General features: G+C 43.1%; 1 protein-coding gene across 5 annotated transcripts in view; it reads right to left on the reverse strand.

The window, feature by feature from the left end:
- The window catches only part of MLLT6 (MLLT6, PHD finger containing), a 165,489-nt gene that overhangs the window by 14,824 nt on the left and 123,361 nt on the right, over positions 1-27,304 (reverse strand). For 3 of the 5 annotated variants that reach the window (XM_070729837.1, XM_070729836.1, XM_070729839.1), the window contains exons 11-15: positions 16,750-16,934; positions 14,823-14,940; positions 11,883-11,949; positions 8,031-8,170; positions 4,530-4,718 (exon numbers count right to left, since the gene is read on the reverse strand). In XM_070729837.1, the coding sequence (XP_070585938.1) occupies positions 4,530-4,718; positions 8,031-8,170; positions 11,883-11,949; positions 14,823-14,940; positions 16,750-16,934 (699 nt within the window). The remainder of the gene's footprint in view (positions 1-4,529; positions 4,719-8,030; positions 8,171-11,882; positions 11,950-14,822; positions 14,941-16,749; positions 16,935-27,304) is intronic. The other 2 variants (XM_070729838.1, XM_070729840.1) reach the window with 1 other exon arrangement.

Raw genomic sequence — 27,304 nt, forward strand, 5'->3', positions numbered from 1 at the left:
AAACGGAGCTATTAATATCACTTCCGCTCTCTCCTCCAGAATCTTCCTTATCACTCTGGGGAGGATGGAAACGGGTGGAAACGCGTATAGGAGACCCGGAGGCCATTGAAGAGTTAAGGCATCCACTCCCTCCGTGCCCGGGTTCGGGTAACGAGAGAAGAAGCGGGGAAGTTGGGTGTTTAAGTTGGTAGCGAACAGGTCTATCACCGGCTCCCCGAATCTCCTTACCACCTCTTGAAAGATCCCGGGGTCCAGTCGCCATTCGCTCGGGTCGAGTGTCTGACGGCTGAGCCAGTCCGCCCACACATTCTCCACGCCCGAGATGTGTTCCGCCGATAGTGAAGCCAGGTTCATCTCTGCCCATCTGAGAAGTAATGTTGACTCCTTCATAAGTCGACGTGACCGTGTTCCCCCTTGTCGGTTGATGTGGGAACGTGTGGAGACGTTGTCGGTAAGGATGCGTACATGGCAGCCCCGTACTAAGTGAGCTAGGCTGTGGAGGGCTAATGAAACAGCCTTCAGTTCCAGGAAATTTATGTTGATTTCTATTAGGTCCTGAGGATCCCAGAGTCCCTGAACCATATGTGAGGAGAGGTGAGCTCCCCACCCTGTCAAACTGGCGTCCGTTGTTATAGTAACCAATTCCCTGTCTAAGAATGTGGAGCCCTTGGTCAGTGAATGGGACCTCCACCATCGTAGAGAGTTGCGAACCCTGGGACTGAGGGAAACTCGCCTGTGAGAGTGACTGGTCTTGAGTCTCTGATATGGCAGCAGGAACCATTGGAGTGGACGCAGATGGTGTCTTGCCCATGGCACTATATCGATACACGATACTAGTGTCCCTAGGATCCTTGACAGCAGGGCAAGAGTGGGACAACGTTGAAGTCCCAGTTCCCCTATCAGAGTTCTGATTGTTCTTTGTCTTTCCTGGGACAGAAAAACCATCCCCCGGACAGAGTCTATAGTGGTGCCCAAGTGGGCGAGGCGATGAGTCGGTGTTAGATGGCTCTTGGACCAGTTGACTGTAAAGCCATGGTCTTGTAATGTCTGGATTGTCAAAAGAGAGTCCCTGTCTGCTTGCTCTCTGGTCCTTGACAGAATGACGATATCGTTGAGATACGCCATCACCCGTACCGACTGACGTCTGAGACTTGCTGTGAGGACGTCCAGTAATTTTGTGAACGTCCTGGGGGCGGAAGAGAGTCCAAAGGGCATCGCCTTGTATTGGAAGTGCGTGCCGTTGAGGTAGAACCTTAGAAATTGTCTGTGATGTGGAAATATGGGTACATGAAGGTAGGCCTCCTTCAGGTCTATGGATGTCATAAGGTCGTTTTGTCTTATGGAGGCCAGAATGGACTTTAGTGAGTGCATCTTGAATCTCCTGTATTTCACATAGAGATTCAACTGCCGGAGGTTGAGGATCATACGAACGCCTCCTGAGGCTTTTGGCACGAGGAAAATTGCTGAGTAAAATCCCCTGCCTTGGTGAGCCAAGGGTACCTCCTCTATGGCCCCTATCTCTAGGAGGTGAGACACCTCTTGAAGTAGGAGTCTCCGCTTTTGTGGATCTGACGGAATACGGCAAGGGAGGAAGCTTTGTGGGGGGGGGTCGAATGAACTCGATCCGCAGACCCTGGGAAACCGTAGATGTCGCCCACGCGTCCGATGAGGTGGTCTCCCAGATGTCCGGAAAAAGCCGCAACTTGCCGCCTAGGGGGATCTCGCATTGAGAGTCATTTGCTCTTCCTAAAGCCCCTGTTGCCCCCTCTGAAGGGGCGACGGCCGTGGAACGATCTGCCCCTGTCGGACTGGTAGGGCCTGTCCGATCTGAAAGATCCCTGGTTGAAGGAGCCCTGGAAGTACGGCCTCGACGCCTGGGTGTTGGTCGAGGAGGGCTCTGTTCAAAAGGGCTGCCGGCGCTGATAGGGGGTGGAGCGCCTATCCTGCCGTCTGTTAGCCCTGGGCATCACCTTCTTCTTGTCCTTGTCCTCGACCAGTACATCGTCGAGGACTTCCCCGAACAGCTTTTTACCCTTGAACGAGGATGAGGCAAGGCTCCATTTAGACTTGACGTCCACCTGCCAATTGCGGAGCCAGATGAGTCTGCGTGAGGCCACTGAGGAGGCCATTGCCCGCGATGCAAATTTAGCGGCATTGACCGTGGCATCTGCTGAAAACTCAGTGGCCGCCAACAACTTGTTGAGGTCCTGACGCAGTCTGCCGTCCTCTGGGTCCGCTCTGTCCTGGATCTCCTTGATCCATAGTATCATGGCCCTGTTGAAAAACGAGGCCGCCGAGGCGGCTCGCACTGCCCAGGCCGCCATCTGGTGGGTCCTGCGAGCCACGTTCTCCGCTCGCTTGTCCTCCGCCTTCAGGCCCTCCTGAGACTCAGAGGGCACTAGGGCATTGGACACCAGGCTCGTTACGGGCTTGTCCACCGGTGGAAATTCCAACAGCTCCTCCATCTGGTGGTCGAAGGTGTAGAATCTGCGGTCCAGATTGGAGGGACCCTGGGCCGCCGCCGGGTTTTCCCACGGGCGCTGAATGGTCTCCAGGAACAAATTTGAGGATGGGATGTTCACAGTCTCCTGCTTGGGAAACACGAACAGACCCCCTGTTGGCTGAGATGCTTCTGGCGGAGCCGCCTGACCACTCTCGCCGGCCTGATCGATGGTCAGCTTGGCCTTGTTTAGGATCACCTTGAAGAGGGAAGGCTTGAATAGACCCGTGTAGGCGGGCTGTTCCGGGGGTTGGTCATCCCCGGACAGGTCTTCCTCAGCCTCACTAAATTCCTCTCGGTAGGCCTCCTCCTCATCCATGGATTCTGTTACCGATTGCGTGCCAGGAGCCGTCCAGATGTCCCTAGGTCTCATTGGGGAAGGTCCCCCGGGGACCTGTTGGTGCTGTTGTGCCCCCGTGACTAGGCCCTGGTTGTAAGTGGATGTAATCAGTTCTTGCAGGGCCGGGGGCATGTTCTGCCACGCATCCTGGGTATTGCGAAAGCCTGCCGCCGTAGGGGTGAAGGTGGCAGTCTGTGCGTATTGCAAAGGTTGAGTGGGGGGGTAGTTGGAAGGCCACCCCACCGCTTGCCTCCCCGGGCCATAATGGTCAGGCCTGGATGGTAGCCAGGTTTGGCTCCCTCTCTCTGGGGACCAATCCTTCTCTGAGGCTAATGTTGTCATCCCCTGGTATAACGTGGGGGAGGCACTGGGGGGATTGGCAATAAATTGCTGGGTGGGGGGCAAAGCCGGGCCAGCTGCCTTTTGTGATGCCTCCAGCTGTTTTTCCAGCGCTCTGATGCGCTTCTCTGCATCCCTTAATGAGGAGCTCTGAGATGACTTGGTCTTGGAGGACTTTTCCTTGGGGGTGCTAGGCTTGGGAACAGTAGCCTCCTCCCCAACAGGTGCTGCCTGGTCCGCCATGTCCCTAGTATCAACTCACGGTCTCCGCTGAGCCACAGAAACTAGTTGGGTCAGCTACAGGGATCTTTGCAGCCGCTGGTCGCTACCGGGAAGGCGAAAGTGAAATTGGTTAAATTTTTTCCTCACTGCGCCTGTGCTAACAGCCTCTTTCCACGAGGCTTGTGTCCCGGTGCATTTCCAAGCCGGCGACCTCACCAAAATGGCCGCCGGCTGGTTGTCATGGCGACGGGGCCTGATTGGGTGAGAGTAGTCAGCCGGGCCTCCCTGGACCACCCCAAGATGGCCGCCGGATGACGTCACGGTGACCTCCCCAAGATGGCTGCCGGCTGTATCCCTGGCAACCGATGGATACATTGCCGGCGGGCGGGAAAGGCGGCGATTCCCGCGCTCCTGTACTTTCCGCCGGCGAAAATCTTTCATCAAAGAGCCGATCCGCTGTTTTCACTCGGGCTCGGATCGGCTCACGCCCGCCTTCTTCCTCGGGGGTGGTTGGAATAGGGAAACGTCCTCCCTCGCGGGCCGCCGTGAGAGGAGCCTCCTCCCGGCCCCGTGGTGTGTTCGCCGGGGGGGGACGGACCCCCCGAGGCGTCAACCACTTCCTCGACCTCCGGGTGCCACCTCGGGGGTAGGCAGCCCGGACGCTCACTCCTGCACCCACCGACGTGGCCCAGCAGAGTCTCCTCTGCCTGAGTGGGTGCCAGTATGGAGGAGCTGCAGGCACTGGGTAAACCCACTGGAGGTTAAGAACCCAGACCCGCCCGAGGCGAAAAAACCCCCATATACCTAAAGAAAAGAAAAGAGAGAAGTTAGTAACATACAGAAACCACAAGAATTAAACTAATTACAATTACTATGTAAGAGAAATAACTCAGTAGTCCCTTTACTGCGACTGAGTTTTTTAGACTGGAGGGCTAAGGGGGGGGAGGCGGTGCCTGCCTAATAATTATTTAAATTAAAACTCAGTCCCAGCCAATCAGACTGGAGTATAACCCATCTTGGACTCTCCTTGCAAGTGCATTGGAGAATGTTTTGTTTTCAATGTTGTTCAGATATTAGCAGTGATGCCTCTTTCAAGAATCAAAAACCACTACAGTTAGGTTTGCTTACTGTTGGGAGCTAGGATGTATTGGGCCTGGCTCGAGGGGCCATTGCTGGTGGTCACCATTTGAAAGGGAACAGAGAGCTGGACATTTAGAAGCTGCAGGCGCTCCTTTTTAGCTGCCAACGTCATGATCTGCTCCTGAAGGCGCTGATTTTCTTTCTGTAGTGAATGAAGTGCTTTGAGCATCTCTACAACTACAGGAAGTAGGAGCGGGAGAAGGGGGAGAGAGAAAGATGAGGATGGAAAAAAGAGGGGTAACCATGTTAATACACTGTTAAAATGCAGTACATATGAAATGGATTTACATTTGCAGTAATTGTCACTAGCTTCAACATGACCAGAATGACCTGCCAATCCAACTCTCAGTCCTTTTTAATAAAATAGAACAGAATTCTTTATTGGCCAAGTGTCACTGGACACACAAGGAATTTGTATTTGTGATGTAAAAAGGAACCTGGCTTCAATCACTACAATAGGCTAAGGCATGGCTTCTTTATAGAAACAAAATTTATATATAACATTGTTAATTATAACTACTATGTCATTATCTCAGAGTCCATTTCTAAAATTTAGAAGAAAAATCCAATAAAGTATAACATGTTCCAATAATGTTAAATCCAAGCAAATGTAACAACTGTAATATTAAATCTAAGCAAAAATATATTATAATGGAAGACTTACATATTTTACAGTCTAATTAACCTGACTACATGTACTTATCTGTACAGTGTTTATATTTAACGGTAAAATCAAATGAAAAGTCTGAAAAACTATAATCATACTAATTGAACAAGGTCCAAAGAACTGCACTTTAAGTGTATCTCAGTTGATACAGGTTATCCTAGCTTTCAACACCCTACAATGATTAAGAAGTTAGGGAGTAGCTTATTGCAATTAGCAATTTCTAAGCTGGTAAAAGCAGTATAAAATCCTTCTTATATTCCATTTATGAATTTAGTCAACATGTTATGGAGTCAGTGGAGCAGTAGGTGATAGCAACGTCTATCTTGGATGGAAAGAAAGATAAGAAAATTAGAGAGACAGGACTACAAGACTCAAACAGCCTCAAACTCAACCCTGATAAGATGGAGTGGCTGTGAGTTTTGCTTCCCAAGGACAATTCCATCTGTCCGTCCATCACCCGGGGGGGGGGAATTACTGACCCCTCAGAGAGGGTCTGCAACTTGGGCGTCCTCCTCGATCCACAGTTTACATTAGAGAACCATCTTTCAGCTGTGGCGAGCGGGGGGTTGCCCAGGTTCGCCTGGTGCACCAGTTGCGGCCCTACCTGGACCAGGAGTCACTGCTCACAGTCACTCATGCCCTCATCACCTCGAGGTTCGACTACTGTAACGCTCTGCATTGGTTGCCAATCAGTTTCCGGTCACAATTCAAACTGTTGGTTTTAACCTATAAAGGCCTTCATGGCATTGGACTAGAATATCTCCGAGACCGCCTTCTGCCGCACGAGTCCCAGCGACCAGTTAGGTCCCACAGAGTTGACCTTCTCCGGGTCCCGTTGATGAAACAATGTCGTCTGGCGGGACCCAGGGAAAGAGCCTTCTCTGTGGCGTCCTTGACCCTCTGGAATCAACTCCCCCCAGAGATTAGTATTGCCCCTACCCTCCTTGCCTTTCGCAAACTTCCTAAAATCCACCACTGCCGTCAGGCATGGGGAAATTGATTCCCCTGGGCCGTTTCCGCTTTACGTATGGTTTGTATGAGATATATGATTGTTTTTTATATTAAGGGTTTTAAATTGTTTTTAACCATTGGATTTGTACTGTTTTGTTGTTGTGAGCCGCTCCGAGTCTCTGGAGATGGGCGGCATACAAATCTAATAATAATAATAATAATAATAATAATAATAATAATAATAATAATAATAATAATACAGAGATGGAGCACATGGATAGGGGCCACACTTCTAGACCTCTTCCATATATTGACTTAAACACAGGATCAGAAGGTGTGTCTAGAAAAAAGTATGATGATGTTGATCAATTATTGGATTTTTTAATTCTGAAATCAAAAACTGTCTATTGGGAAAAATATATATAGCATAAGATTTTCTCCTCCCTTTAGAATTATTATTTCAAAAGAATTCAAATAAAAGCATCTACGATTTATCTCAGGAGAGGGGCGGCATACAAGTCTAATAAATCATAACCATAATCATAATCATGGGAAGATTTGAACTCATCTTCCCAGTCTCCCTCTCTGTTCTACTAGTTTCCAACCACAAACTTCCCATTGGGGTTAAACTATAAGTCCCAGATCTCCACCTAGTATCCATAATGATGAAACATGATGGAAATTGTAGAAAAACTAATTACTGAATCTCTTCCTCCCTATGATTGGTAGAAAGCATCCCAGATGGCAGAAAGGACTTAACCTATTAATGTTCACATTCCAATGGTGGGTTTCAATTTTTTTTTACTACTAGTTCTGTCGGCGTGGCTTGGTGGTATGGCATGGCGGGTCTGGCTTGGTGGATGTGGTCAGGAAAGGATACTGTAAAACCTCCATTCCCACCCCACTCCAGAGGAAGGTCACTTCAAAATCCCTATTTCCTCCTGATCAGCTGGTTCTTGGGAGGCAGAGAACAGATAGGGGAGGGGCCAATAAGAGATTGTATTTACCGGTTCTCCAAACTACTCAAAATTTCCCTTGTAGATTCTCTGAATTACTCAAAATTCCTGCTACCAGTTTTCCAGAACTGGAGAGAAGCCGCTGAAACCCACCCCCTGTCACATTCATATTTGGAAGAATGACCTTAAACTCTTTCCTTTAAGGACACATCTGCCTGTTCCTGGATGATATCAGGCTACCATTTTCCTTGTGATGGAACAGTGATGGGAAAGGCTGCCCCAACTGCAGTGATGAATGGAAGGTACTACAGAGGCTTACTTGACAAAGGCTTTGCCTCCCTTTGGTCGCCCCAGGTTTAATCACAAAGACCCAGTTAAAAGCAGCCTTCCAGTATCCCTTCTGCAAAACCATCTCTGAAATAAGCAGGATCAAACTTTTTAGGTTCAAGGGTTGCCTGCAGAGTTTTAGGATACCTAATTCATTCCCCAGTCCCTCTAAGACTCCTTAATATTAGGCCCATTTTTCTGTCTTGGTGGAATTTGCTGGGTGTACAAAGAGAAGCAGGTGGCAGCCTAGACATGACCCCCAATTTGCTATGAGTGAGATATTTTGCCTACCAGGGAAGGAACTCCTCCGAGAGTTCGGTGACATACAAGTTTAATAAATGAATGGATGGATGGATGGATGGATGGATGGGTGGGTGGATGAATGTATGGATGAATGAATGAATGAATTTGTGAAGGCTAAAAGTCCCTGCCAAAAGGGAAAAACAGTAACAACCATGTCTCTACTCAATCCAATGACACTCTTAGGTTGATGCACCACATCCTTTGCAGCCCTCAAAGACAACTTTAAAAAAATGTGGCCAAATACCAACAAAATGGCTTGACCCATTGACCTCTTCCACAACTCACTATTGACACCAGCTTCTCCATTGCCCTGTTTCTCCAAGAGCTGCTCAATGTTTGGTGTGGCCTGGGGGACATTTTCCAATTGTCCACTGCCAGCTGATACCGTCTGGTCAAAGAGAGTAGGGAGACTGCTGATGGGAGACCTGTTTGCAGGACAAAGCGTCATTAATGATCAACATATTTCTTGGTTTTTCAATAGCTAGTAATCCTAGATGCTTTATGGTTGGAAAAGTTGGAGCCCATTCTGAGAATAAAATATACAGGGCAGATTCTGCATGGGATTTGCAGGTATTGTGTTAGCCATAGGAAAAAAGCTACCTGTCTTCTCTTCTCTTGTCAAGAATATCTTTAATTATTGAGGCTACCTAGCTGCTTTATTGCAATTATCCCAGCTTTACAAATCTACATATTTTGTCTCTTCTTTTAATTGATATCTATGGCTCTCCAGATGCTGCAATATTGTCCAATAGCAATTTTTTTTAGTTAAAAGAAGTAATAAAATATAGGTAATTCCAATTACCAAAGTGAATTTAGCTGACACTCCTGTCTTCCACAAGAAAGTATGTATGTGTTTGCATGTGTGATACAGAAAATATCAAAGCAACCACACCCAAGAACAATAAAACTACAGATCTTTTAGGGAAAATACATATAGCCATTTTGGATTTAATCAAAACTTTCAGAGTCACCCCATCTAATAGTACTAAAGACAAACTTTTATATTGAAAGAACTGAAACCCAAGAGCATCATAATTGAACTAAAGATTTCAATGAAAACCCACCTCTTTTTTAGGAGGAGAGGAGAGATTGTGTGAAAACGAAAAGGAGGAATTGTTAACATTTCCTATATTTATCATTTTTAGTCATTTCCTTCCTGAAATAAGACTGGAGGCTATAGCAGCTCATCCATTTCACTTCTCCCACTTTACAGGCCTCCTAGTTACACAATCATGTTGGGTATGCACCAGTGGTGAAATCTACTTACCTTTCCTATCAGTTCAGAAGCGTGCACTTTGCTTCCCTGTCAAGCGTGCTTTTTCACCCTCTGCATATGTGCAGGCGGGTTAGTGCATGCGCAGAGGGTTAAAAAAATTGTGACATTTGTACGGGTGGGCAGAACCCTGCACTTCTGCCACTACTGGTATGCCCGAACCAGGCCAAACTAGTAGCCATATGTTTCTTTATTTCACATACGGTAGTACTAATTTGGGTGTGAGACAGGGATAGAAGACCAGATTAGAGATCAACAGAGCTAATCATAGTTCCCTCTAAGCTGAGCAGTGAGCAATCGCTCACTTAAAAATCATCATCAACTCAGAGTTTTCCAAACCTGCCCAGAAGCCGAGAGGGAAAGAGTGAGAGGGAAGGAGAGAGAGAGGAAGAGAGACAAACAGATAGAAAAAAGAGAGGAAGGAAAAGAGAAAGAAAAAGAATGGGAGTAAGGAAGAGAGAAAGAAAATCAAAATCTAGTTTGAAACTAGCTCAACTATTTAAGTGGCATTTTGATATTGACAGAGTTGCCCTATTATGAGCTCACTGTTATAGACACACAGTACAGTATTTTATTTTGAAATTCTCTGAGGCAAAACAGGGTGGGGTTTTTATTTGTTTGTTTGTTTGTTTGTTTATTTATTTATTATTTCTGTGCCACCCAGTCCCGAAGGGACTGCCGCTCAGACACTATACTTTTCCGCCCACCCAAAAAAAAAATTAGAGGGAACACTGGAGCTAATGTGATATTATCCATCCATATTACCACCAGCATAAAAATCCTATGTATGTATCCTCTACTGCAGACCTGGGCAAGGGGAGGCCTGCGGGCTGCATCCAGCCCGCCCGTTGTCTGTGACCGGCCCACCTGCTACCTGTAACCGGTCCGCGGAGGTCGGGGTCCGCTCCAATGCGAGGATGAAAGAACTTACTGCATCTGCCGGGACTCCTCCGGTTCCTGCTTTCCTCATGATTCATCAGGAAAGCAAGAACCAGAGGTGTCCCAGCAGACATGGTGAACTCTTTCATCCTCCCACTGCAGCGGTCCCCGACCTCCTACCAAACACAGAAACCATGCAAACACTCCAGCGCAGTGACTGTTAAAGCTAACAATTTTCTAAAGTGAACAATCACAAGCTGGTTGCAGTTCATCATCTCATCATTAAATAATGATGCAATTAGGTCCTCCATATTTTCATTGTATTGTAAATCTTTGCATTGTTTAACATACTGTTTGTTTATGGAAAGATAGCATATGTATACTATATACAGTATTGGGTAGGACTGAGTTAATTATATTAGTCCGGCCCTCTAAAACCATCCCCCATGCCAAAATTAATTGTCCACCCCTGATCTACAGCTCCTCTTCTAACTTGCCATCAGATATGGTGCTCTGATTTTGCTTGTGTCGTTAAGTTAAAGGCTATACAGTACAAAGCACTGCCTTCCTTTTCCTCTTTGAACTTCTGATTTTGCTTTTTCCTTAATCCCTCTTTTCCTAACCCTCCTTTGTTGTCTTTTTGCCTTTTATCTTTTGCAGAAATCTAATACTTTAAAAAAAAAAAGCTTCCTGCCAAGCTGATTGGTGAGATGGGGCGAGGTGAAATATTGTGCAGTAAGACTGGAGAGTTAAGTCACCCTGCTTATCTCTGGTCTAAGCAGGCTTGTTTTCAGAGCAGCTTCCTTATGGAGTTTTGAAAGAGCAATAAACTGGCAGTCAAAACAAGCGAACTATTTGATGGCACGGGAGGGCTGCCTGAAAAAATGGGAGAGAAGAGGATTTCCTGCTTTACTGTACTTCTCTCCCAGCTGCCAATTAGTAGTTGGGCTGCCAAAAGCTCCCGATGTGGAAGGGGAAAAAACAGTTTCAGAATTGCAGGGGAAAAAAGGGCATCTCTCTACTTTCTGCTGATTAAGCCCTTGTCAAAATAGTTGGTGAAACACATCAGCTTTAACTCACCTTGACATTGTTATGGGTTGCTGCTGGTATAAAGAGGGGAAGCACTACTTTGCAATAGCTAAAAATGTCTCTAGCCTCTCTCAGCCATAGGCTGAGGACAAGAGAAAGGCAATTTCATGGGGATGTGGAAGAATAAAGAGATTGTTATTTGTAACATGCTTAGGTACAAGTGAGAAAACTAGAAACTAACCTATTGGCTGGTGAACACGATAGCATGGGGCGGTAACATAAATCACCATGCTTCGCTTACTTAGCAAGTGATATATGCATAAATTGAGACACCACCAGTCATAAGTGCATAAATGCACCAGTGTGCCTTCCATCCCCTGTCCAATTGTCTCTCCTTATCTCATTTATCTTATCTTCCTTTCTAATATGTTCACCTATACTTTTATATCTTTTCTTCTATTCTTTTCTTTACTTATATTATTACATATCTTTCTCTTCAATGTGTATTATGTATTGGACAAAATAAATAAATAAACTAACTAAATAAATGACTTGGGACAAAAACAGTACAGGCAGGATAGGAGCTGGTAATAGGAACTGCTGATGCTTTGCATTGTGTATCCTTGTTGCTTTTTTTTACTAACTCTGAGTGAAGAGCATGTGACTTAGAAAGGTTCTAAGCTAATAAGAATCAGGCAAATTTCTGTAGCGCAGAAACAAGAACATTCAAGCGGCTGGGGACGATAGGAGTTGTAGTCCAACACATATGGACAGATGGCTAAATAACGGTTTGAAGACATGTGGAAAACCAGTTGTTGTTGTTTTTAAAAGTAAAACTGATACTGCTTTCACTGCTCTCTAGTCTGTCAGGTGAAACAGCCCTCTTTCTGACCTCATCCTATCTCAACATTCCATTATTGCCTTCCATGTGTATTTTTTTGGTAAAATATACTTACATGGAAGAAAGACTTTCTTGGGGTGATGACCCTCGACAGGCAAAATTGCAGTCTTCCAAATCTGGTTCTGGAAGTGTAAACACAAGGGTTTTTTTTTTAAAAAAAATTACAACTCAGACCATTGCACTCTCTCCCCCTTTTTCCAATTCTTCCAAAAGATTTACAGAACCTTTTAAATATCTGGTACCCTGTAGATGTATTGGACTGCATCCTCCATAATTTCCAATCAGCACGGTCAAGCTCTCCCTATCATTCATCTGCTCTTTTTCCCTGATCCCTTCAGTACATCTTGTCAGAGGAGAAATACAAGACTAATGACATCTTGTGCTACATGTGCTTAGAAAGGACAGCTGAACAGGCAATGGCACCGGACCACATTACCTCAGGGACCGCCTTCTGCTGCATGAATCCCAGCGACCAGTTAGGTCCCACAGAGTGGATCTTCTCCGGGTCCCGTCAACTAAGCAATGTCGCCTGGCGGGACCCAGGGGAAGAGCCTTCTCTGTGGCGGCCCCAGCCCTCTGGAACCAACTCCCCCCAGAGATTAGAACGGCCCCCACCCTCCTTGCCTTTCGTAAACAACTTAAAACCCACCTCTGCCACCAGGCATGGGGGAATTGAGATCCTCTTTCCCCCTAGGCCTTTACAATTCCATGCATGGTATGTATGTATGTATGTATGTATGTATGTATGTTTGGTTTTTATATTAATTGATTTTTAATCATCAATACCAAATTACTATTGTACACTGTTTTATTGTCGCTGTTAGCCGCCCCGAGTCTCTGGAGAGGGGCGGCATACAAATCCAATCAATCAATCAATCAATCAATCAATAATATGGCCATCACACTCTGTGTACTGTTGACAAATGTCAAGGAATAGGCCTTAGGAGCTTCCTGATTTATTTGTTAGTTATTTAGTTATTTAGTTATTTATTCTATTTTTATGCCGCCCTTCTCCTTAGACTCAGGGCGGCTTACAACATGTTAGCAATAGCACTTTTTAACAGAGCTAGACTATTGCCCCCACAATCCGGATTGTGTTTGCCTCTGCACCTCACAAAATCTAAAGTTGCATAACCCTAATCCAGTGGTTCTCAACCTGGGGGTTGGGATCCCTTTGGGGATCGAACGACCGTTTCACAGGGGTCGCCTAAGACCATGGGAAAAGACAAACTTTTCATGGTGTTAGGAACTAAAGCTTCTATTCTGGCACCTTGGAATATATGTTTACAATCTGACCAATCAGGTTTTTACAGTGTGACTATCCCTCTGACCTTCCTGCCAATTAGCTTAAAGATCTGTGGGGAGAACTGGCACTAGACTTATGGTTGGGGGTCGCCACAACATGAGGAACAGTATTAAGGGGTCATGGCATTAGAAAGGCTAAGAACCACTGCCCTAATCCATCAAATTATGGCTCCAGAAAATGTCTCCCTCCAAATCTTATTTCACCAAACCTCCCTCTTTCCAAATCTTATTTACATAGGAATGTATAATATTTATGTAATTAGCATTTTACACTATTGCTATGCCTATATTTCTTTAAAATGGAAATCTTGTCCCTATAAAGCTCAGTTTTGTTGTGTAACTCTTAAGATGCTCCCCGCAACCTGTTTCAAGGGATGCTGTTGGTTTCAAGTGCCAGCAGATGGCAGACTTGTGCAATCACAATCACCCTGCAACATGTTTCATTTTCCTGGCACTTGATCATGGCCTGCTAGATTAACTTTCTTAGGAGCCTCAGGTCATGTTTCTGATGCTTGGCTACTGTAGTAGTTTTAAGCTGTATTTTTTTTTAAAAAAAAAAAATCTAGGGGACATCAGGTGGTCTGCCGTGTACTGCACTGAATGGACAGATAACTTGTTCTCTGTAAAGAATGTGTTTCTGAATACAGAATAAATTTTGTCTTTCCCTCCCCAATTGCTTTTACTTTGACATATGGAAAGCTAACACGTTTCTACAACACTCTATGGCCTGCACTGGCTGCTGATCAGTTTCCGGTCACAATTCAAAGTGTTGGTAATGACCTTCAAAGCCCTACATGGCAGTGGACCAGAATACCTCCGGAACCGCCTTCTACCGCATGAATCCCAGCAGCCGATAAGGTCCCACAGAGTTGGCCTTCTCCGGGTCCCGTCGACCAAACAGTGTCGTTTGGCGGGCCCCAGGGGAAGAGCCTTCTCTGTGGTGGCCCCGGCCCTCTGGAACCAACTCCCCCCGGAGATTAGAACGGCTCCCACTCTCCTTGTCTTTCGTAAATTACTCAAGACCCACCTATATCGCCAGGCATGGAGGAATTGAGACATCTCCCCTAGGCTTTTATATTATTATTATTATTATTATTATTATTATTATTATTATTATTATTAATTGGATTTGTATGCCGCCCCTCTCCGCAGGGGTGGAGAGAGGTTTTTTGTATGTATGTGTTGCATGGGTTTTAAATTGTCGGGGTTTTATATATTGTTTTTTTTAAATATTAGATTTTTTGCAATGTTATATTGTTTTTGATTATTGTTGTGAGCCGCCCTGAGTCTTCGGAGAGGGGTGGCATACAAATCTAATAAATAATAATAATAATAATAACCAGCTTTAAAGATCTCAGGGCCTTCTAAAACAGGAACGAGAAGTAAATATGTAAATAGACCTGATTTTGGGAAGGCCATTTGCTTTCTTTTAAAAAAAAATAGTTTTTATTAATGTTCTTCTTTAAAAGGAACATATATCAAACTTAAAAAGACAACACAATACAAAAATACAAACATCACAAAACCACCAACAACAAACATTTAAGAACAATATATAAACTTATAATTATACTTTATGAGGAGGAAAAAATAAATAATTCTCTATTTCAGTTATCAATATTCTTTTTGGGGAAGGCCATTTTCTATAGAGATCCATGCTTGCATACAACTTAAAAAAAAAATTCTGTACCTGTTCTGTTGTTTTCAGATTGGTTGAGCAGTGGATTTAATGACAGTCCAGAGGTGAGGGGATTTCCAAAAATGTGTGAGGAAGGGAGGCTAAATGTGGATCCTGCCAGTGAGAAGACCTGAGAAAAAGGAAAAAAAGACAAAGGAAGGGGATAACGAAAAACGCAATCATTTTGTTTTAAGAACAGTGTCTTCTCTCCTGCTTTTCCAAAAGTCCTTCATAATGCTAGAAGGACTATCTCTTAGCAGAGAAGCAGCCAACTGATACATTGCCTGGAAAGGATTCAAAACATTTGTCTCATTTCACTTAAGGAACACAAGCTCACTTTGTTTTAAAACGAATGTTTATTTAAATGATTTTGGAGTTTTTTCAGCCAAAAAAATGTGAAATGAAATTTGGCTCTGTCCATTTTCCTTTGTCTGGAGTAAATATATATAAATAAATGTATGCTATTAAATAAAAAGCCAAAAGCAACAGTTCCAGCACACCCTGGATCATCTGGACTCTATCATTGGAGGAGGAAGAAGATAGTCATTTCAAAGAATAATCACATGCATATATCACATGCATATATACTGCTCAAAAAAAATAAAATGAACACTCAAATAACACATCCTAGATCTGAATGAATAAATATAATGTTCTCATTGAATACTTTGTTCTGTACAAAGTTGAATGTGCACAACAGCATGTAAAATTGATTGTCAACCAGTGTTGCTTCCTAAGGGAACAGTTTGATTTCACAGAAGTTTGATTTACTTGGAGTTATATTGTGTTGTTTAAGTGTTCCCTTTTTTTTTTGAGCAGTGCATATATATATATATTTATGTTTTATAAGAAGATAGTACAGTACTAGGAACCTACGCTTTCAGATAAAGATGGGAGACTAATTCAGGATAACATTTTGCAGGAATTGAAACTTGCCACTGGCCAAAGAGTTTATTCAATAGAATAACAAATACCTGGAACCTACCTGAATAGCCTCTTTTTGGAAACCTGCTAAGATAATACCTTTGTTTAGTGGCATAACTTAAACTAACATTGAATATAATGGGATAAGTGATGTTGGATGCTGGAGGACATATTTGATACATGAATCACGGGGTGTCTACTCCTTTGTTTACCCTACTGGTGTAATTTATTATTCAACTATTAGATTTATATCCTATGTTTGTTTTTTACAAAGCAGTGTACATAAGGGTTTCACTTCAATACTATGAACTGGGTTAGCCTTGAAGTCACCAGCTGGCTTCTATACCACTGGACGATTAGAACTCAACATCTTCTAGTTTCTAATCCTAACACCATAACCATTACATTGAACTAACTCATCTATGTACTGTATTTTTCAGAATATAAGATGCACCTCCCCCACCCCCAAAAAAGAGAGTGGAAATGTCGGTGTGTCTTATGCACAGAATACAGCCATTTTTGTCCTCCCAAAGCCCTGCCATTTTTGAGAAAAATGAGCTCAGTTTTTGCAAAAATGAGGTGCGCAGATTTTGGGAGGCCTGCAGAATAATCCTGGGGACTGGAGGAGGGCAAAAACACCCTCCTCCAAAAAAGGGTCATTTTTTTTACAAAAATGGGCATTTTTGTCTTCCCTAGCTCTTAGGAGCACTCTGCAGGCTTCCCATTTTTTGCAAAATGGGTGAAAAACGGGTCCATTTTTGTGAAAAACAGGATGCACAGAAGGTTTGGGAGGCAAGCAGAGTTCTCCTGGGGGCTGCGGAGGAAAAAAAAACCCCTTACTTTTTCTAACTTACCTCTTTGAAATCTTGGTATGTCTTATACACCAGTGCATAAACATACAGTATAACTACTGAGAAAGTAGGATGGTCTTTTTGACTATGAGGAATTTGAGATGAAGTTCTCTCGTCATGAGAGAAGTCATAAATGGTTAGTGACTGATGTTTAAAGACCTTACCTGGGTAGTAGAGACAGAGGAAGAGGAGGAGGATGGGATGGAGGCAGCAAAAGGTGAGCGGGTGAGCTGGGGGAGTGATGAAGTGCCTTGGTGAGCCAGAAGATTAGAGGAGAGGGGAGTGCTGCATACAGTTCTCAGCAACCCGCCTCCATGGGAAATGGGATCCTTGTTACTGGTATAGATTCCTGTATGAAAAATATCAATCAAAACAATCAAGACACCAAGAAACAAACAAACAAAAAGACACCCCTGTATCTGCTGTTAAGAATTGGCTTGGAACTGTTGTTTCATTTTCCTTCCTCTTTCTGTCAACATCTTTGCTTTACTCCTTCACCTTTATGAAACAACTCCGTCCAGGTCTGCCAAAGTTATACCCAGTTTCTAGAACATGAGCAGCTGAGATCAGACTCTTTCAAGGCATAATTATTTCCATATTTTCTTATTTATTGATAAAGTATATTGACCACCCATCTTACCATGGGATAATTGTGGGGGGCTTAAAATATTTAAAAATAATATAACTGTAAGAAACCTAGGTGATATAAATAAAATACTATAAGGATTCAATTACTGAGCCCTAACTAAAAAGATGGGGAGGGAGGAGAGAGTAGGATGAGAAGGAGGGGATCTGGGATCTGTTATTGATCTATCACCCACCCCCCAATATGTATTTGCGACTTCAAAACAACATTGTATTGCTCTGTGTAGCCTTACTCTAAAATATGCCACTATCTTTCTAAACTGTCAAGAACTTTGTGATTTGGTTTTTGATATAGAAATCTTTTTTTCTTTCTGTCCCTTCTCATTAAAAAAAATGTATTTCGCCTTTTAGCAAACAAGACTAAAGGGCATAACTGGCTATCTACAATGATAAAGTGTTTTAGAAGCTGTTTGAATAATAGGTAGAAACACAGCATTTAGAACAGTGATGGCAAACTTATGGCACGGGTGCCACAGGTGGCAGGCGGAGCCATATCTGCTGGCACACAAGCCGTTGCCCTAGCTCAGCTCCAATGTGCATGTGTGTGCTGGCCAGCTGATTTTTGGCTCGCACAGAGGCTCTGGGAGGCAATTTTTGGCTTCCAGAGAGACTCCAGGGGGTTGGGGGATGGCGTTTTTACCCTTCCCCAGCTCCAGGAAAGCCTTTGGAGCCTAGGGAGGGTAAAACACAAGCCTACTGGGCCCACCAAAAGTTGGGAAACAGGACATTTCCAGCCTCCAGAGGGCCTCCAGAGGGATAGGGGAAGCTGTTTTCGCCCTCCCCAGGCATTGAATTATGGGTATGGGCGCTTGTGCATGTGTGATAGCATGTGTGTATGCCCTTTTGGAACCCAAGGAAAAAAAGGTTCACCATCACTGGTTTAGGATTACACTACTTTTCAGATATTGCAGGAAAACATTTGGCATCTCTAATAATAACCATGCTGATGTGGACTGATGGTACTGAGCAGGAGCAATGGTAACGATATTCAATTTATTCCGTAAGTTAACAAACTAACATTTATGATAGTAGTCATGACGTCACTATCACAAATTAAAACTCTTAATAATATCAAACACCAAATAAGATTGAAAGTCTTGAGGCTGATTGGAAACACTTTTGCTTTCACCATTTGATTAAGATCAGAACAAAATTATTCTGCAAGTATGAGTCAGAAAATGAGTTGCATATAGTACTGACTGACCACTCCAGATAGCATTAATAATCATAACCATTTCCAGGTAGTTCCCTCACAGAAAGGAAAATAGTATAGAATATGATTATTATTTGCAAACACAATATGTATCACTAAAATCCTGCCTATTTTCTGCTTTGTTGCTGAACTTTATTTCCATGACCAAACAACATTCCATGGCAGTGGAATCTATATGAGCGGTCTTTTTTTTTTAGCAAAGGTGGGGAGAAATGTAATTAATATATTATTTTAATTTATATGTCAGCCACTCTTCAAGGACTCCGGGCGGCTTACAACAAATAAAAATAGAATTTAAAAGAAACAGTTTAAGAATAATTACAAAACCCTAATTAAAAAAAACATACGTATCTCTCAATATCTCTCATGGCTGGATATAAATGGTACCTCATTTGATCAACAGCCCCAGGCCTGCTGGAATAGCCAGGTCTGTACAGCTTTACAGAAGGCCAGTGGGTGGGAAGGATATGGATTTCTGGAGGCAGCTGGTTCCAGAGAGCTGGAGCTTCTCTGGAATATATATATATATATTTACTCCAGAGAGTCTCCGGCTCTCTGGAATATATCCAGAAAGAAATGGAAAGGCACATACTGCTTCCTTTATGCTTCTCAGCCTCTCCAGGTGCCATCCGGGCAGTTGCCTAGAGCTGACAAAATATTTTCTATATGTGTAACATATTTTTGCTGATCAGGAAGATAAAGAAAGACTAGTATAGATCTATTTCTTGAAATAGATCTATACTAGTCTCCTTTCATTCATATGTTATCTGTAACATATTTTTTCTGATAATGAAAAGGAAGGGAGACTAGTATACCGTAGATCTATTTTGAGCTCTTTTGCTCTTTTCAGCTAGCCATACCCTTACTGGGATTTGAACCTGTGGGGTCTGCCTTACAAGAGATATAAAAGGAAGCAGTATGCTCCCTTCCATATTTGAGTATACCAGGGTGATTCGACAGAAAAAAACATATAACTCTTCCCTGGTGCAAGCTGAGAGGAGGAGAACCTGTGGTCTAGAGATTAAAGCTACTGCCTTACAGGCAGACTCCCTAGGTTCACATTCCCGTAAAGATATGCCTCGCTGATGAGAGCAAAATAGCTTTAAATATATCTATACTAGTGTCCGTTCCGTTTCATTATCAGCAAAAATATGTGATACTCTCAAAACATTATTCACAAGCTGCTTTTAAAAAAATAATCAATAGATGTAATATCATTCTTACATTATTTGAGTTGTAAACTTCACAAATGTCCTGGAAATTTTATGTTCATCTTTGAAATTGCATTTTCTGTATTTGTTTGCACTTTAATTAAAATAGACTTATCATTTCAATAGTACTGGTTACTTAGCAGCTTGAACAGCAGGGTTAACCACACAGATATGTCCAACATTGAGAAATGATACCTTAGGTCTCTTGCTTCTTTTTCAATGCTAAGAAGTAAGAATATGTTAAAATCCAAGAAGGCTGTCTAGGTTGTAAAACAATCTGAAATAATTGATGAACCAATGGGGAGGGGAGGGGAGTTGATGGTGCTCTGAGATAGAGTTTTTCCTGGTCAAACAAATAACATATCAAGGAAAAGATGGAACTTCCATGCTTTTCTTCCACCGTGGAACGCAATTTAGAGTTCTTCCATCTCCTTAAGATGTTGTTGGGTTTCTCCAGATTTTGAGACGCTGCACTATTAGTTCTTGGCAGGAGCACTTATGGGGGTGGAAGAAATAATGGAATGGTGTGTTGCGATGGTGTGATCCAAATCACAAGCTGCATATAGAAAAGCTTGAGCTTTTGTATCTTGAGATACGCACCATCATTTTTTTTGGCTTATCCTAGATACATATGAATATTGGCTTGATTCCTGCACTTGGAAATGTGATCAAGACCATTTTGCAGCCTCTCTTATAGAGCTGAGGGAGAGCAATTACTCATTGGCAGAGATTCCTTCCTTAAAGCTCCTGTAATTCCTCCCCTCCATTTGCAGCAAAAATGCTTGGCGGTGGTGGTGGCTTGCAATATTATTCCCCTGCCTGCTCCTCCGTTGCTCTAAAGGCGTTTTTTCCCCCCACCTTAAGGTGGAAGATTGTTATCATTAAGGATAAAAGATCATTAAGATTTTTAAAAACTTTTTTCCCCATCATAAAAATAAATGAGGTAAAAAATTAACAGGAGGTTACTGTATGAGCCATTATTTGTGCAGATGGTTTTAGGTGGCTTAGTAAGAGGAAGAAACCCAGCAGGGAATTCCTGGGAAAAAGTTGCTTCGAGCACTTCATTTTTGTCAGATGAGAGAGACTAAACCTGAACAGGTGCCTTTTCCCATCATGATGAGTAAAGAAAGAAAATTGAGGAGCAAGATCAGAATTGACATGAAAATGCCCTTGAATGCATCTGACAGCTTATCACTAAGCTCTCCCCCACTTCTCTCTGTCCATCTTTCTCTCCCCTCCATCCACTATCTATCTATCTATCTATCTATCTATCTATCTATCTATCTATCTATCTATCTATCTATCTATCTCTATCTATCATCTATCTCTATCTATCATCTATCTGTCTGTCTGTCTGTTGTCTATCATCTATCTATCTATCTATCTATCTATCTATCTATCTATCTATCATCTATTTATTTATCTATCTGTCTGTCTGTCTGTCTATCATCTATCTATCTATCTATCATCTATCTATCTATCTATCTATCTATCTATCTATCTATCTATCTATCTATCATCTATCTATCTATCATCTATCTATCTATCTACCTACCGACCGACCTATCTACCTACCTACCGACCGACCGACCTTTCACACACCCTTCTAGCCCTTCATAAATCATTGTTACTGTAGTGCAGGAATGTCAAACTCAAGGCCCAGGGGCCTCATCCAGCCCACAGTGTGCTTAGATCTGGCCTGTGGGGCTGTTATGGAAACAGCAAAGGACTGGCCCACGGTGCCTCTGCCAGTGAAAACGGAGCTATAGGAGGCTGTCACAGCCAAAAACGGAGCTCGGGAGCCTGTTTTTGCTGGCAGAGTATTCAGGCCAGCACAGGTGGCCCCCCCCCCAAACACGAGTGACTTCGAGATGGCCACACCTCCTGCCTTCCCCAAAGTCCAGAGGTGGGTTACTCCTGGTTCGCCCGAACTGATAGTGACCTGCTGGTTATGTCACAATGACATCACGGAACCGATTCAATCAGTGCTTGTCCATGGGCGCTGCCATCTTTTTTTAAAAAAAAAATCAATGCACACGATACTTCTGTGCATGTGCACAATACTTCTGTGCATGTGCACAATACTTCTGTGCATGCACAGAAGCGTCCCAGGCAGGTGGGCAGAGCCTCCCACTGCTGGTGCTACCAGTTCGGAGAACCAGGTCAAACCGGGAGCAACCCGCCACTGTTTCATTGGTACTAATTATCTTTTTACTCCAACTTACAGTCATCCATACTAAGAATTTCCTATCTACAAAGCTAAAGGCTGAGGTATGCATGGCTCCCATTTTCATTGAAAACTGAGAAAAATGAGTTAGGCTGCAGCTGAAAAATTCAAATGTAATTTACCACTCTCTTTCTCCAATATACACTGCTCAAAAAAAAAAATAAAGGGAACACTTAAAAAACAGAATATAACTTCAAGTAAATCAAACTTCTGTGAAATCAAACTATCCACTTAGGAATCATAGAAACATAGAAACATAGAAGTCTGACGGCAGAAAAAGACCTCATGGTCCATCTAGTCTGCCCTTATACTATTTTCTGTATTTTATCTTAGGATGGATATATGTTTATCCCAGGCATGTTTAAATTCAGTTACTGTGGATTTATCTACCACGTCTGCTGGAAGTTTGTTCCAAGGATCTACTACTCTTTCAGTAAAATAATATTTTCTCATGTTGCTTTTGATCTTTCCCCCAACTAACTTCAGATTGTGTCCCCTTGTTCTTGTGTTCACTTTCCTGTTAAAAACACTTCCTTCCTGGACCTTATTTAACCCTTTAATATATTTAAATGTTTCGATCATGTCCCCCCTTTTCCTTCTGTCCTCCAGACTATACAGATTGAGTTCATTAAGTCTTTCCTGATACGCTTTATGCTTAAGACCTCCCACCATTCTTCTAGCCCGTCTTTGGACCCGTTCAATTTTGTCAATATCTTTTTGTAGGTGAGGTCTCCAGAACTGAACACAGTATTCCAAATGTAGTCTCACCAGCATTCTATATAGCGGGATCATAATCTCCCTCTTCCTGCTTGTTATACCTCTAGCTATGCAGCCAAGCATCCTACTTGCTTTCCAACATTGATTTACTGTCAATTTCACATGCTGTTGTTTAAATGGAATAGTTGTGCAAATGAAATATTCAATGAGAATGTTACATTCATTCAGATATAGGACATATTGTTTGAGTGTTCTCTTTATTTTTTTGAGCAGTATATATAGATGTCTTCCTGTTTTACCTGCTCAATGCTCAAAGACAACATTTGATACAGAATGTTTAAGGTAGGAAGAAGCTGTGATTAACTAGATTCAAATCATATACATGAAACTCCAAGTTGATTTCATACCTTCCAAAACAAGATTTTCTTTTTCCTAAAAGGTTGGGGAAGCAGCCACCATTCTTGTCCTTTTTAATATATTTTTTTGGTAAACCCTACATACAAAAACTCTTGAATGCAGAACCTCTATGCAGTGGTTGCAGGGATAAGCAATCGCTCTCTTGGACCCAGGAGTCAGGATAAAAAGAGAGTTTTCACCATGAGTGTATAGACTACCCACCCCAGTTTCCAGATCTGCAGCAATGCAAACGAAAATGTCAACTTGCCAAAGGTTTTGAATAAAACTGCATCAATCAGAAATCCCAAAATAGATAAGACTGAGAGATCTCATTGTGATGCAAAACACCGCTGTGAAAATCTTTTTGTCATTTTGTGTACAAGTCTTTGTTGTTTTTGATTAACAAGAAGTATGGCTCTAAAAAGGCTGAATTAATGTAACTACAACGTGTTGTTTTTGCTAACTTAAAATATTCATTCCAATTCATTCAAAGAACTGAAAGGATTATCCTGTTTTGCGCTCTTTCGAGCACTTTATTCATTTTTTCAAACATAGATATATGTTAATAAAAAAACCCTCAAAATGTAAAATTTATGTAGTTTCTTACTAAGCACATGTAAATTATGTAGTTAATTTATGTAGTGAAATTTATGTAGTTACTTACTAAGCACTAGTGTTGGGTGAACCCAACGAAGTTCGGGTTCGGCACCCAAATTTTTAAAAAAGTTCCGCCCCTGGAATCTCCTTGTGGGATTCCCCACCTCCATTTTCGCCTCCTGACTGGCCAACACCTCCCCGGCTGTTTCGGAAGGTGACAGCTGGGCGGCGGCGCTTCCTGGCACTCTCCCAAACCTGAACCCAAACCTGAACTTTTGCCGAACTGTTGCAAAAGTTTGGGTTCGGTGTACCAAGCCGTGCAAAATTCGGTACAAACACGAACTTTGCAGGTTCGGTTCGCCCAACACTACTAAGCACATCTAAATTATTTAAAATATTTATTTATTTAATTATATTTCTATGCCGCCCAACTCCCTAGGGACTCAGGGCAGCCCGCAACAAAAATAAACCTGGATCAATATAAAACATTTCAACTTAAAATAATTGCAGCCATTCATACATTCATGGACCGACCTCACTAGTCACCCCTCCAAGAAGACAGTCTCGAAGGTACTCTAGCCCTCAGCCATGTAGGGCTTTAAAGGTAATAACCAACACCTTGAATTGTGATTGGAAATGATAGGAAGCCAGTGCAGGTTGCAAAGAATTAGTGCAGTGTAGGTGTAATGTTGGTGTATCTGGGCGACCCGCCACAGCTTGCACAGCTGTATTCTGGACTAAGTATAGTCTCCAAACACTCTTCAAGGGTAGCCCCATACTGTATTGGTTCCTACCTGGATGGGGGAGAGGACGGTGTTCCAGCAGCGAAAATGGCACTGCGCGGGCAGCTCGGGGTGACCAGTGGGTGGGCGCGTCGGAGTAAGATCTTGCTTATGCACATGTGCAGGAAGCAAAATTTCCTGATGGGACGTGCCAGTGCACAGGATTTTGGTGTTTTTCGCTTCCACACATACGCGGAAGCCAAATCTCACTCTCACGCCCATGCATGTCCCACTGGACGCCCATGTGCCCGCACATCTGCACCGGTAGTGGAGGTAAGTTGCAACCCCCGCCTGGCCCCATGTAGAGCGCGTTGCAATAATCCAGCTAGGAGGTGATAAGGGCCTGAGTGACCGTGAGAAGAGCCTCTTGATCCAAGTAGGGTCGCAATTGGTGCACTAGTTATGTGTAAAAGTCACCCTAGCTACAGCTGTCAGGTGTTTGATCTAATCTTAGCTGTGAGTCTAGGAGGACACCCAAATTGCAAACCTGTTCTGAAGGGGTTAATGTCTCTCTCCCCCCAGAACCAAGGAAGGACAGTTGACATAGTCCTTCGGAGGCAGTATCCACAGCCACTCGGTCTTGTCAGGGTTAAGTTTGACCCTTTTGACTCCCATCCAGACCCTTACCTCATCCATGCGCCAGTACATCACACCCGCTGCTTCCCTGAACTGACATGTGATGGAGATATATAGCTGGGTGTCATCAATATATTGCTGAAATATCACCCCATGTCGTCAGATGATCTCACCCAGTGGTTTCATGTAGATGTTAAATAGTAGGGGAGAGAGGACTGAGCTCTGAAGCACCTCGCAAACAAGGGGACGACCTCTGCCCTCCCACCAACATCGACTGCAGTTGACCAGAGATAGGAGGAGAACCACTGTAATGCAGTGTCTCCCAGGAGTTTTCTGTTGCTTTTATAGAATCTCCACTCCTCTGCTCGTAACAGAATATCTTATGCCACCAAACTTGAAATTTTGGGCTTAGACAATTTAGAACTTTGCCTTCTTCAGTCCGACTTAAGTGTATCTACTATATATCTACTACAATGTCCTACCTGTCAATGAATACTTCAGTTGCAACCACAACAATACATGAGCCCATAATATAGACAAACATATGGTAAACCTTGCCAAACTTGATTGCAGAAAATACGACTTCAGTAACTGAGTCGTCAACGCCTGGAACGTCCTATCTGACTCTGTGGTTTCTTCTCCAAACCCCCAAAAGTTTACCCTTAGACTGTCTACCCCATTCCTAAGAGGTCTTTAAGGGGTGTGCATAAGCACTCCAGCATGCCTACCATCTCTGTCCTAAATGTTCCCTTTTATTCATATGCATTTATATAGAGTGCTGGTGAGACTACATTTGGAATGCTGTGTTCAGTTCTGGAGACCTCACCTACAAAAAGATATTGACAAAATTGAACGGGTCCAAAGACGGGCTACAAAAATGGTGGAAGGTCTTAAGCATAAAACGTATCAGGAAAGACTTAATGAACTCAATCCGTATAGTCTGGAGGACAGAAGGAAAAGCGGGGACATGATCGAAACATTTAAATATGTCAAAGGGTTAAATAAGGTTCAGGAGGAAAGTGTTTTTAATAGGAAAGTAAACACAAGAACAATGGGACACAATCTGAAGTTAGTTGGGGGAAAGATCAAAAGCAACGTGAGAAAATATTATTTTACTGAAAGAGTAGTAGATCCTTGGAACAAAGTTCCAGCAGACATGGTTGGTAAATCCACAGTAACTGAATTTAAACATGCCTGGGATAAACATATATCCATCCTAAGATAAAATACAGGAAATAGTATAAGGGCAGACTAGATGGACCATGAGGTCTTTTTCTGCCGTCAGTCTTCTATGTTTCTGTGTTTCTATTTCATGCATTCATATCTAATACATGCTTGATGAAATAAATAAAAATAAAACAACAAAATAAAATCACTATGCACAACTCATTGGAAAGAAGGCAGGCGGCAGAATCCAATGCATTCATTTCCTTCCTTTGTCTCAGTGGTTTGGCTGCCAGGTAGAGCTATGGAAAGACTGCAGCCCAGTTGATTTGATTGCTGTTAATAATTTTCAAGCAATGCCTGCTGTTTCTCCAACATCCCTACATAAGTTGAAATTGCATGTTTCCTTGACCCTTGAGAAGCTAAAGAAAGTCAGCAAGGGTGGGAGGAATCACTCAGATAACAAATTCACCTGTTCTTAGGATGATTATTTGTGAACTTTGCAAGAAAGGGTTAAGAGTAAGAAACCTCAAGGCTGAGGGTGTTATGACTCGCTTACTTGGCAACTGCTTTGCTGATATCTGGCTTGCTCTCAAGCACTTCTATTCAAGTCCCAGTAAGTAGAAAGAAGGAGAAAAGGGAGACGGGAAGAGTTGGACGTTAGCATCTCTCTGGTTTCCTAGTGACTGCAGCCTTTTACTTTCTCTACTTCAGGGCAGGGGAGGAGCCAAGAAAGAAAAGAAGAGAGAATTCAGGATGTAATTATTTTTCAGGGCGGAGCTGTTACAAACCACAAGGCTTCTATAATCTCAGCCTCTGGCAATAGATTTCCTCCCACCTACCCTCCCTCTATTGTGTTCAAAGAAAGGAAGGCTTCTTCTGTCTGGTGGGTCCGCCTGACAACCGCAGTCCTGATTTTTGACATAATTACACTGGCCTTTGAGTTCAAAAAGATCTTGACCACATAGCAGAATGGCCTAAAACCTGGCAACTTCAAATCTCCACCATTAAATGCTCTGTCTTACACATTGGTAAAAAGATTCAGAATACTAAATACTGTATACTGTAAACTTGGAGGAAATGAATTTATTGATAACCCTCAATCTGTCAAAGACCTTGGAGTACTCATATCCAATGACCTAAGTCCTAGAGCCAACTGCAACAACATTGCCAAAAAGGCTTTAAGAGTTG

The sequence above is a fragment of the Erythrolamprus reginae genome, chromosome Z, assembly GCF_031021105.1.
Source record: "Erythrolamprus reginae isolate rEryReg1 chromosome Z, rEryReg1.hap1, whole genome shotgun sequence".
NCBI lineage: Eukaryota > Metazoa > Chordata > Lepidosauria > Squamata > Dipsadidae > Erythrolamprus > Erythrolamprus reginae.